Source organism: Canis lupus, chromosome 5 (genome assembly GCF_003254725.2).
Source record: "Canis lupus dingo isolate Sandy chromosome 5, ASM325472v2, whole genome shotgun sequence".
Classification (NCBI taxonomy): Eukaryota; Metazoa; Chordata; class Mammalia; order Carnivora; family Canidae; genus Canis; species Canis lupus.
Genome location: NC_064247.1, coordinates 76,753,529 through 76,765,071, shown reverse-complemented (window position 1 = coordinate 76,765,071; position 11,543 = coordinate 76,753,529). Strand labels below are relative to the sequence as shown.

Genomic DNA, 11,543 nt, shown 5'->3' with positions numbered 1-11,543 from the left:
TCCAAATCCAACTCTTCAGACCCGGGCCCCAGGTCTCCTGGGTCCTACCATTGGGCCAGCTGGAGCTGACTGGGCTCTCAGCCCGCTGCGGTTCACCTTCGCGGATGCAAACCAAACCAAACCAAACCAAACCAAGCAAGTGTTTAATAGAAAATAGAAACTGGAAGAGCATCCACTGTGGCAAGATGTGGTGTGTGGCGCTGCCCTCTCCCGTCTCGCCCCCGCCCACCCGGCACAGTCTTGCCTCTGCGGCCACCCGAGACACGCAGCTCAGCACCACCTCCGGGCGGCGCAGGAAGGCGTAGAGAGCTCTGCGCACCTTCAGGTGCCCCCAGACCCCTGCCGCTCCAGGTGAGACCACGTGAGCTACCGAATGGGAGACTGGGCCCTTCTTAGGCACCGAACCCCCCTCAAAGGAAAAACACTCTCCTGAGGGTTCCTCCCCCAAGAGAGGGCTCCCCACCACCGCCCAGACAAGTCTCCGGCTCAACTGAACCGCGGGAGCACCTCGAGCTGCCCCACACAGATCGCCCCACTGGCCACCAGGGGCAACAGGCCTCTGCCTGCACCCTCAGCACTTCACGGAGCTGGGGCTCCAGGCTTGGACCGTGGGGAGCGGGGCAGGGAGATAGGCGGCGACTGGGACAGGGGGTACAGCTGGGCAGCCACGCACTGCGATGAGGGCTCTGGGCTGTGGTGCTGAGGGCTCGGCACCTCACAGTCCTGCCAGTTTAGGACAGAACTCTGTTTACCTGCAGGGGACAGGAGAGAAAAAAAAAAAAAAAAAAAGGCTGCAGGAGTGGTCAGCAGCCCCCCTCGTCCCCAGACCAAGCCACGTTGTTCGTGCTCCTATACCCAGGGCCCATCTTGGCTTTCAGAAATGCCCTAGAGCCCTGGGGAGCTGCGTGCCCAGGAGGGTCCTGGCTCTGCTCAGTGATCCAGGCTCAGAAGGCCGGTGTCCTGCCCCAGCCCCATCCGCTCGCTCCTTACAGCAAGAACAGTACAGCAGTTCCATGACCCGGAAGCAGTTGTCCAGGAGGGCTTTGGGTCGCACCAGCTTCAGGCTCAGCCTCGGGGCACTCAGGAGTGACACTACCGCTTCCACCTTGGGGCCGACCTCCACATCCTGGAAGGGAGGAGACCATCAGGACCTGGGGCATCACCAGCACCCCCGCCCCTCAACACCAGTGAAGAGACAGGGCCACATCCCAGGAGAACCCTGGAGGCTGCCCTGCTTGGAGCTGCACAAACCAGGGAGGAAGGGGACTTCCTGTGACCAGGAGGGTAATTTGTCTCCTGCCTGCAGGCGCCAACCTTCCTGAGAGGGTTCCCCCCACCTTTTTTTTTTTTTAATTTTTATTTATTTATGATAGTCACACAGAGAGGCAGAGACATAGGCAGAGGGAGAAGCAGGCTCCATTCACCGGGAGCCCAACGTGGGACTCGATCCCGGGTCTCCAGGATCGCGCCCTGGGCCAAAGGCAGGTGCTAAACCACTGCGCCACACATGGTTCCCAGAGGGTCCCCCCTTGATGCCCCTCACCCAAGCCCAACACAGAGGCTCCTCTATTTCCATCTTAGGAAAAATGATTGCAGGGAGCAGGCGAGGACATAGGGAAGTAGGGGGCATCTTTGCTGTTCTAGCCCAGGCCCTGCCACCAGCACCACACAGGGAGTCCTGGCCCGGGGAGACTGTCCTTCAAGATTCAAAGGTCTCCACTGCCTGCAAGGAGCAAGATCCAAGGACCCTCCTGAGGGTCGTATCGTGAGGACACGTAGGTACAAGGCACACAGGCCGGGCCAGTCTCAGGCGCCAAGCTCAAGGTGCGTCTCTCCGTGGTACTTACAGGGAGCACCACAGGGGAGCAGGCAGGCACAGTGGGGGACCGAGCAGGGGGCCAGAGCTGTTGCAAGAGATATGGCATAGGAAGGAAATGTGGGGCCTGAGCCAGGGCAAGACCTTCCCTAAGGTAATGTACTGGGTTGAATTGTGTGACCCTGATCCCCCTTCAAAAAAGCTGTGTCCAACCCTAGTACCTGTGAATAGGACCCCATTAGGAAACATATTTGCAGATGTCCTTACGCATCTCCAGATGAGATCAATTTGAATTTAGGGTTGGGCCCTACTCCAATGACTGGTGTCCTTGTAAGAGGACACAAGAGGGAAAGGCCGTGTGAGGGTGGAAGCAGAGGCTGGAGTGACGTGGCCACAAGCCAACAACAGTAGAGCCAACAGAAGCTGGAAGAGGCAGGATGGGCCTTTCCTCCCTAGAGCCTTCCAAGAGAGCATGGCCTTGCTGATATCCTGAGTGCGGGTGTCTGTCCTCCAGGCCTGGGGCAGAAGAATTTCAATTGTTTCATGCCACCAGTTACTGGCAATTTGTCACAGCAATCCTGAAAAGCCAGTCTACAAAGGCTTGGAAAGAGAAGCGAGTGTGGTGGGAGGAAGGAGGGGTCTGTCCCCATGGCCCACTCCCCACCAGACACTGGGCGTATTTGGAGCGAGTCACAGGCCATTAACTCCATGAGAAAGAAGACAGACTTAACGCTGGTTAAATCTGAACAGTCTGGGGGGGCATGGTGGGGGGCAGGCCTCAGCCCACTCACAACCTCGTGGACAGCTCTCAAGAACTCAGGGTCAGGCTCTCTCGAGGAAAACCAAGGATACAAACCTGTCGGTCGAGGTCAGATCCAGCTCACATGGCCCACGGGCACAAGAGCCATGAAGGAGACCAGTGGGCCTCTAAGCCTCTGCCCAAACCAAAGCGTCCCCAGAACTCCCAGCAGCGGTGAGCTCCTAAACCCTGGTCCCCTCCACAGCTCACAGCTCCCCGGGGCAGGCTCCTGAGGATGGCTAGCATCGGGGAGTAGGGCAAAACCGGGGTGGGGGGGGGTGTCCTGCAGAATGCACGTGGCCTGCATGGGCTCACACTGATCTTGTGACCTGACTCTGCAGGCTTTTCAGAGGACACATCCCTGAGGCCTCAGATCAACCCTGCTGGGCAGGCAAACTTCAGGAACCTTATTATCATTATTGTTATTATTTGAAGTCCATAGTTTACATTAGGGCTCACTCTTGGTGGTGTACGTGCTATGGACTTCGACAAAGGCATGATGTCATGTATCCTCCATTTACGGTGTCTACAGAAAAGCTTCATTACCCTAAAAACCTCCTGTTTTCATCACTCCACCTATTCCTGCCTCCTCCCCTCTCCCCCGAAAGGAACTTTTAGAGTTCCTTTGGCTGGCTTCAGTGACTTGCCCAGGATCACAGAGCAAGAGACAGAGCCTGGAACATCCTGAGGCTCCTGAAGGGCAGGAGTCCTCCAGCCCAGGCCGCCCACTGGGCACTGGCCATCTCTTCCTCTCATTTCTCTCTCCCTTCGGGACATGCTGAAACTTTCTATGTGTTTTCCTCTTCCCTCAACAATCCTCAGCCACCACACAAACACGCAAACACAACCTGCCCACCTGCACCTCTGCACAGCTCACCGTGAGGCTCTGCTGCACATCCAGCAGCAGCGTATGTACGTCCTCCAGGTACTTCCAGGATGGGTGGCCCTCAAGCAGTACTTCCTGCACCGACTCAGTAGCACTGAGGCTCACCCAGACCCACAGATAGCGCAGCTCCTGCTGGCTGACTCGGGCCCTCTGCTGTGGGGACAGGAGAAATCATTAAAGCCCACAGACACGGGGCTCTGGGCCCTTCCTGCCACCACCCTGACCACCCCCACCCAACTTGTCCCCACAACAAGAGCAGACCACAGGCATCCACTGTGGGCATGGAGCACCCCTGGGCCGACACCAAGGGCAGGCTTGCTTGCAGAGCTGGGAAAGGCCCCTGGCAACAGGACTGGCGAGGCCAGTGTGCCTTGGGCTGGGTCCGTGGGGTGTCCCAGGAGGCAGAGGTCCCTAGCCCAGGACAGGATTCTCACCAGCCTGGTGATGTTGGCCATTCTGAGCACCCCCTCATAAGGCACGCTGACTCTGTAGTTGATGGGGAAGTAGTGTTTCTGGGGAAGTACAAGAACAAACCATGAGGTCAGAGTCAGCAATGGCTCAGACAGGTCCCCCCAACTCCCAGACAACTTGATGTAGGAGGAGAAGACCAAGGACCAGCCCTTTGATGGTAGAGGTGGCCTTCCATAGAGAATATGCACTCGGCTCCCTGCCAGGACAATGACAACTCTCTTTCCCCTGGGACCCAGGCTGAGGCCAAACATGGAGTTCCTATGATGGCGGAAACTTCAGGCCAAGAAGTATTTGAGGGACCTACTACCCTAAAAGAAGTATATTCGTTGGAGGTGAGGAAGACTATTTTAAGTAAGATTACTCTGAACTTATTACGGTGCTGGTTGCAGAGATCTGCCAATATACTAAAAACCACTGAGCTATACACATAAACAGGTGAATAGTATGGTATATGAATTACATCTCAGTAAAGCTGAGAAGAAGGAAGGAAAGAGGAAGGAAGGAAGGAAGGGAAAGGAAAGGAAAAAGAAAGAAAGAAGAAAGAAAAGAAAAGAAAGGAAAGAAAAAGAAAGAAAAGAAAAGAAAAGAAAAAAGAAGACAGGCAGGCTGCCAGAGCCTCAGGGCCCCGGGCTCCTCTACCCTGCACAGAGGTGCGCGTTCCAATTTCTAGGTCCTTATCTGCTCTGCTAATAAGCTCCTGGAGTTCCCCCAAGGCTTCCCGGAACCCATTCATGCAATGTGGGGTGAGTGCCCTGTGGAGGTAGGGTCAAAGGTCAGACCAAGCAGCAGGGGTGGAGGCCTCCGGGTTGGCTGGCAGGGGAGGGGACAGTGTGTTGGGGGCCAGGTACACGGGCGTGTACGGTGGGAAAGGAGGAGAAAGGGGCCAGGGGGCTCAGGGCCGAGGCGACGGAGGAGGGGCGCCCAAGGCCTGCGCCCTGAGAGCCCAGGGCCCGGGAAGGGGAACAGGGCGCCGCCTGCACCGTTACCATGTACTGAAGGCGGTTCCTGTACTGCAGCTTGTCGCGCAGGAAGCCGGTGACGGCACACTCCTCGTTCTGGGTCAAGGGCCACATCTCCAAACCCTGGTTCCCCAAGGCCATGCCAAGGAGGAGCCCGAGATCTGCGGACCGTGCGCAAGAGGAACACATGAGCACCCCGCCACTTCACGTGCCCCCGCGTGTGCAAAGCTGTGCGTGTGCGCTCCCTTTCCCGCGCCCCATGGGAGGCCGAGGCGCAGAGCCCCACGGAGGCCTTCCCGCCACCCTCCCGCCACCCTCCCGCCACCCTCCCGCCACCTTCCCGCCACCTTCCCGCCACCACCGGTGCTTGCCCTGGCTCCAGGCTCAGAGCCTGCAAGGCCAGGTGAGCAGGAGCCGTCCTGCCCGCCCCTGGCCCCAGCCGGCCCAGCACCCCAGCAGTCCCACCCCGAGGTTAGCGTCCCGTCTCCCCCTCCCCACACTCGCACCCGAGGGGGAGGCACAGCCCCCTGCCCCCTGCCCGGGGCAGCCTCAGCCCCCACCGCATCTGGGGCGGGAGCGTCCTCAAAGCCTGGCTCTGCGTTTTCATCTGGGAGTTCAGAAGATAGGGATGCTCGTTCCAGCTCTACAGGTGACTGTTGGGAACCATTATCCTCCCTGATGTAACGGATCTTGGCATCCCTCTCAGAGGCACAAATCACCACAGCCCTGACGAAGTGCTCATCCTCATCCTGGGGATCCGGGCCCTGCCTGCCTGCCTGCCTGCCTGCCTGCCTGCCTGCCAACGGGCTCCGCCTCCCAGGCATTACCAGCCTTCACCGCTGGGGGGCACCGGGGCTTTAAAAACAGCTTTTGTGATTGCCCGGAACCCAACACACTTAGAAAAATTCTGAACAACGGTCCAACTGATCAGAGCAGAAAGAAAACATAGATGGGCAGGAAACGTATCCAAAAAATCAAACTCACCAATAGAGGTAAAGAAATAATATTAAAACAATCAGATAAAAAAAATTAAACATAAATAAATAAAACAATCAGATGCCATGTTTCACGTATCAAAATGGAAAGTTGTTGCGGAGGGGGGGGGGTTCTTTTTCTTTTTCCTAACACTTGGTTCTGGCAAAGGAGTGAGGCAGGTGCTCTTATCCTGGAAAGCAATCTGGAAATTTTTATTATTAGTGAACTTAATGTCCAAACCTTTTGACCCATTAAGCCTTAAAAATTCTCATCCTTTGACCCATCTGGTTAGTGCAGGGGGTTAAGCATCTGACTCTTGGCTTCAGTTCAGTTCCTGACCTCAGGGTTGGGAGAGTGAGCCCAGCATTGGGCTCCATTCTCATCAGGGAGTCTGGTTGGGACTTTCCCTCTGTCCCTCTCTGCCTCACTCTCTCAGACTTTTTTTTTTTTTTTTAATGATAGTCACAGAGAGAGAGAGAGAGAGAGAGAGAGAGGTAGAGACACAGGCAGAGGGAGAAGCAGGCTCCATGCACCGGGAGCCCGACGTGGGATTCGATCCCGGGTCTCCAGGATCGCGACCTGGGCCAAAGGCAGGCACCAAACCGCTGCGCCACCCAGGGATCCCTCTCTCAGACTTTTTTTTTTTTTTTTTTAATTTATTTATTTAGGATAGTCACAGAGAGAGAGAGAGAGAGAGAGGCAGAGACACAGGCAGAGGGAGAAGCAGGCTCCATGCACCGGGAGCCTGACGTGGGATTCGATCCCGGGTCTCCAGGATCGCGCCCTGGGCCAAAGGCAGGCGCCAAACCGCTGCGCCACCCAGGGATCCCTCAGACTTTTTTTAAAAAATTAAAAAACTTCTTCGCATCTTTTGACCCATTAAATTCATTTCAAGGGCAAACCTGAAGGAAAACAAGAGAGTCATCACCAAAAGATTTGTGTGGACAAAGAGTGCCGTGGCAGTATTATTCTCTTTAATAATAGTGAGAATCTGTAAATGGCCCCGATGTTCATTGATGACTGAAGCCAATACAAACCACATTGTCAAAGAATGTTTATGATATGATTATGTGACAGGAAAAGTACTCACGACATGCCTAGTAAAGTCTTTTTTTTTTTTTAAGATTTTACTTATTTATTCATGAGAGACACACAGAGAGGGAGGCAGAGACACAAGCAGAGGGAGAAGCAGGCTCCATGCAGGGAGCCCGATGTGGGACTCGATCCCTAAACCGCTGAGCCACCCGGCCTGCCCATGCCTAGTAAAGTCTTAAAAAGCATGACTTGGGTGGCCCCGGTGGCACAGCGGTTTAGCGCCACCTGCAGCCCAGGGTGTGATCCTGGAGACCTGGGATCGAGTCCCACATCGGGTTCCCTACATGGAGCCTGCTTCTCCCTCTGCCTGTGTCTCTGCCTCTGTGTCTCTGAATGAATAAATAAATAATTTTTTTTTAAAAAAAAGCATGACTCAACATCCCTCCTCTGGGTGTACAGCACGACGTGGATTACGTACATCTGTGTGTGCGTGAGAAATGCAGTGCAAGTGTGCTAGAGGGAAATGTACCAAATCTCTATGGGAGACATTTATATTCTTTATATTTTGTAGGACTTTTTTTTTTAAGATTTTATTTGAGAGAGAGAGCACGAGTGAGGGGAGGGGCAGAGAGAGGAACCTGCTCCCCACCGAGCAGGGAGCCTGGCATGGGGCTCCATCCGAGGACCTCAGGATCATGACCTGAGTTGAAGGCAGACGCCCAACCCACTGAGCCACCCAGGTGCCCCTTTAGGACATACTTTATATTCTACAATCAATATAATCAATATCTATATTATTGCTATAGTCAAAAGCAATCATTTGTTTTCTTTTCTTTTTTCCTTTTCTTTCCTCCCCGAAATAGCCAGGCAAGCTGTCATCCTTGTCCCCTACCTGGTCATGAGTAGGAATGACTGTACTTTCTCCATTTACCTCCCTGGAATTTAGGGAGACTTTTGTTCTTAATCCCTCACTGCGCCAGGCCTGCTCCTTGCCGCCTCTCCACCTGCAGCCCTGCTGCCAGGCCTGTGCTCTGGCTGGGTCCTCACCAGGAGCTCCCTAGGTGGACACAAGCCCTGTGCCCAAGACGGCTGCAGCCTACCAGCCCTTCTCACAGAAGTCCGCCAGCCATATATTTTCAAGGTTGCAAATTTGCAACTCATCTTGCGCTTCCTCTGTCTCCTCCCAAGTGCTTGTCCTGGTATTTGGACAAAAGAACAGATAAACACAAACCGTCCCAGTGTTTTCTGCCGGCTTTCTATCTTGTCTGTAAATCACTGAGGCCCTCAGCTTGGCACCCCTGCAGGTCAAGATCACTCCCCGTTCGAGGTTTTTGCTCACATTTTGCCCCCCTCCCCGGGTTTCCTCTCAAATGGCAGACCTCTTTCAAGGTCTCACCAAGACTCCTTACCACCCCCCAGCAGGCGCTCCCCTGCCTGAACCAGCCCCCACAATCTCTGTCTCTAGCACCATCTGTTCAACTTGCTCCTTGACCAGACAACTTGGCCCCTGTTACGTGAATCCGTAATGCAGTTAACCACAACATGGTCTTGTGTACTGAGCACTTTGGGGGTTCATCTTGAACAAGGAATCAGAAACATGCATCTGAATCTTCTGGAAAGCTGGTTAAGGCCCAGACTGATTCAATAAGTCTGGGGTGGGCCCAGAGAATTTGTATTTTTACCAAGTTCCCAGGTGCTGCTGCCGCCTGTCTGGAGACCTTCCTTTGATACTCACAGAGCCCTTGATCTCCAGAGACAGTTGCAAACTGTGGGCCACAGCTGGTTCAGAGATTTCACATAAAAATCTAGCTTTGCATCTTGTCTTTAAAAATCAGTAACTCTGGGATGCCTGGGTGACTCAGTGTTTAAGCGTCTGCCTTCAGCTCAGGGTGTGGTCCCAGGGTCCTGGGATCAAGTTGCATATCAGGCTCCCCACAGGGAGCCTGCTTCTCCCTCTGCCTATGTCTCTGCCTCTCTCTGTGTCTCTCATGAATAAATAAAATCTTTTGTAAAAACTAAATAAAATAAAAAATAAAAATCAGTATCTCTGTCTGCACTTGGCCCTCCTTCCTATGGGGCAGTCACCATGGCTGCCTAGTCAACCCCTGAAATCTAACCCTCACTGCCATTACCCAGATCCTGGTCTGGGTCTTTGGGGCCCAACAACTGTGGGCCCCTAGCAGGGAACAAGTCATAGAAAGCCACCACGTGCCAGCCTGGCATGCATGGGCTGTGCCAGAAACTTTGTCCGTGGACGCTTTGCCTTCCCCCAGACCCAGACTTCCTTTAGATCTGCAGAATGACCACCATCTCCAAATTTAAGCCCCTCTTCTGCTGCCTCCACCCCGAGAAACAGGTCAGCAAACCGGTAACTACCCAGGGCCAGCATGGCCATAGCCTCACAGTGCTCTGCACCCCAGAGGGTCCCATAGCCAGTGCAACCCCCAACTCTGGAAGGGGGCCAGTCTTGCCCCCTCGTCCTCCAGAAGGAAGACACCCCCAAGACAGAAGAGGAGGCTGAAGAAAGAGCAAGTGAGAAAGGAGATCCCTTCCGGAGTCTCTGGCTGGAAGGGGAGGGGCTGTGCTCTCCCGAGGGACAGCCCCTTGTGCAGGGACAAATGGGACTTGTCTACCAACCCCACCTGCAGCGACAAAATCTGAACCTGAGGAGAGGGTTGAACAGCATCCCCCCCCCCCCAGAACTCCTTGCTCACCCAGATCTCCAGATGTGACCTTATTTAGAAATGGGGTCTTTGCAGGTAAAATTAAGGCCCACTCTGAATCCAGTGACCAGTGTCCTCATAAGAAGAGGGGAGGACACAGAGAGGGAAGGGCCAGGAGGAGATGGACACAGACTGGAGTGACGCCACCACAAACCATGGAATGCCAGGTGCCACCAGAAGCAGAAAGAGGCAGAAAGGAGCCTCCCCTAGAGCTTCAGAGGAGACTGGCCCTGCCCACACCTTAGTTTTAGACCTCTGGCCTCCAGACCTGGGACAGAATAAATTGCCACTGTTTTAAGTAACCGAGCTGTGGCAAGTTGTTACGGCAGCCCATCCCTTTCCGCACCCAGCCCATCCACACGCCCCTCATCTACACCCCTCCCTGCCTCCCACCCCACAGCCGATCCTTGCCAAGGCCTGCAATCAGCCTCCACCATGCCTTCCATTCCCACGTCCATCTCCGGAACAGACCTTCATCTCTTCCTGCCCAGAAGGTTGCGACAGCAGGGCCAGCAAATACCACGGACTGATTTCCTAAAGCAGAGTAACTCCCAGGCAAAAGCCCATCCCCGGATCTTGAACCTTCCAGGGCTCCCTGCTGTCTCATGAACTGACATTCAAGGCCTCCACCATCGGAGCCCAAACCGACTATAGTGTGGCCTCTCACGGTCTCACTGCTGAACCTTTGCTCATGCTGTTCCCTCTACCTGGGACACATCCTCACCTTCCCACATCTACCTGTGTGAACACTGCCCACCTCTGAAACTATTTCAAGTGGCACCTCATCCATGCTGCTCCTCTGGCTTCTGGTGACTGGAAGCTTCCAGAACACTGGGTCTTGGTCCTTCTGTGTGTTCTGAATGCCCTGACCCTTTGCAGTATCCCTCTTCAAGGGCCAGGCTGGATCCCTTGCAGGATCCAACCGCGGACCTTGTCCATTAGGCACACAGGTCCTAGCGCCTAACTCCATGCCAGGCATCACAGAGAGGGGCGTGAGCTAGCCCAGGTCCTTGTTGCCATGGCAGTAACTCTCCAGTGGGCATGTGGGAGGCACCAGAAAAATGTGTTGAATTTGAGTCAATTCAATTGAATCTTGGAGTCTGAAGGGATCTTGGTCTGGCCTCCCACCAGCAGGCTTGAGAGGCTTCTAGATGCTTTCTGTCCTCATTTCAACTTATTTTTCTTTTTACCAACAACACTGTTCTCTTTCTTTTAATTTTGTTCTATTATGGAGGGAGGGGCAGCGGGAACAGGCTGCCTTCTCCAGCACCTGGCGGCACTTGCCCCACGTGTCACGAGGCCCACTTTCACAAGCTCCCGCCCCCAGCTGACCACACCCAGGGAGGCCAGAAATCCTCTCTGCACCTCCGCCCCCCACCCAGTACACCCCAGCAGCAAGGGGTCTGAGAGGGTGGTGCTACCACTTGCCCCCAGTGCCTGCCCCATCCCCCTGACCTCCCATGACCATGCCCACCCAGCCTAGACCTCGTATCCAGCACGCCGGTCTGAGCTGGGGTCGCCCAGAGGCAGGGCAGAGGGCGGCCATGGGAGTCCCCAGGCTATTAGGCTGGGAAGCATCTCAACTTGTCACCAGCAGGAATGGCCTGGTTGCCATGGTTACGGCAGAGCCCAGCTCTGGGCCAAGGCCTCCCCCTGGCCGTCTCCACAGACACCCCCAGTACTCACAGTGCAGCCAGGCGATTCCCCGGGGCATGGTGGTGCGCTGTGTCCCCAGAGAGCAGAGGCAGTGTCCCCAGCCGTGTGTGTCTATCCACAAAGACCCAGGCAGGGCCTACATGGCCTCAGGTCAGCAAAGGTGGCCCAAAGCTGGGGAAAGGCTGGCTACAGAAGAGCAGCCCGGCAGGGGGCAGCAGGTGCT

General features: G+C 55.0%; 1 protein-coding gene across 8 annotated transcripts; it reads right to left on the bottom strand.

The window, feature by feature from the left end:
* Nucleotides 1-126: 126 nt before the first annotated feature.
* On the bottom strand, nucleotides 127-11,493 carry IL34 (interleukin 34). Of its 8 annotated transcripts, none has more exons than XM_025426798.3 (6): nucleotides 11,351-11,493; nucleotides 4,959-5,092; nucleotides 3,936-4,013; nucleotides 3,472-3,654; nucleotides 991-1,126; nucleotides 127-752 (listed from the first exon to the last, which is right to left on the bottom strand). In XM_025426798.3, the coding sequence occupies exons 1-6, from the start codon at nucleotides 11,376-11,378 to the stop codon at nucleotides 580-582; spliced, it is 732 nt and encodes a 243-aa protein (XP_025282583.1). In that variant the 5' UTR covers nucleotides 11,379-11,493; the 3' UTR covers nucleotides 127-579. The 8 variants fall into 8 exon arrangements, with proteins under 8 accessions (XP_025282583.1, XP_025282585.1, XP_048965583.1 ...); XM_025426800.3 differs by having other exon boundaries at nucleotides 3,493-3,654; XM_049109626.1 differs by having other exon boundaries at nucleotides 3,472-3,651.
* Nucleotides 11,494-11,543: the final 50 nt, after the last annotated feature.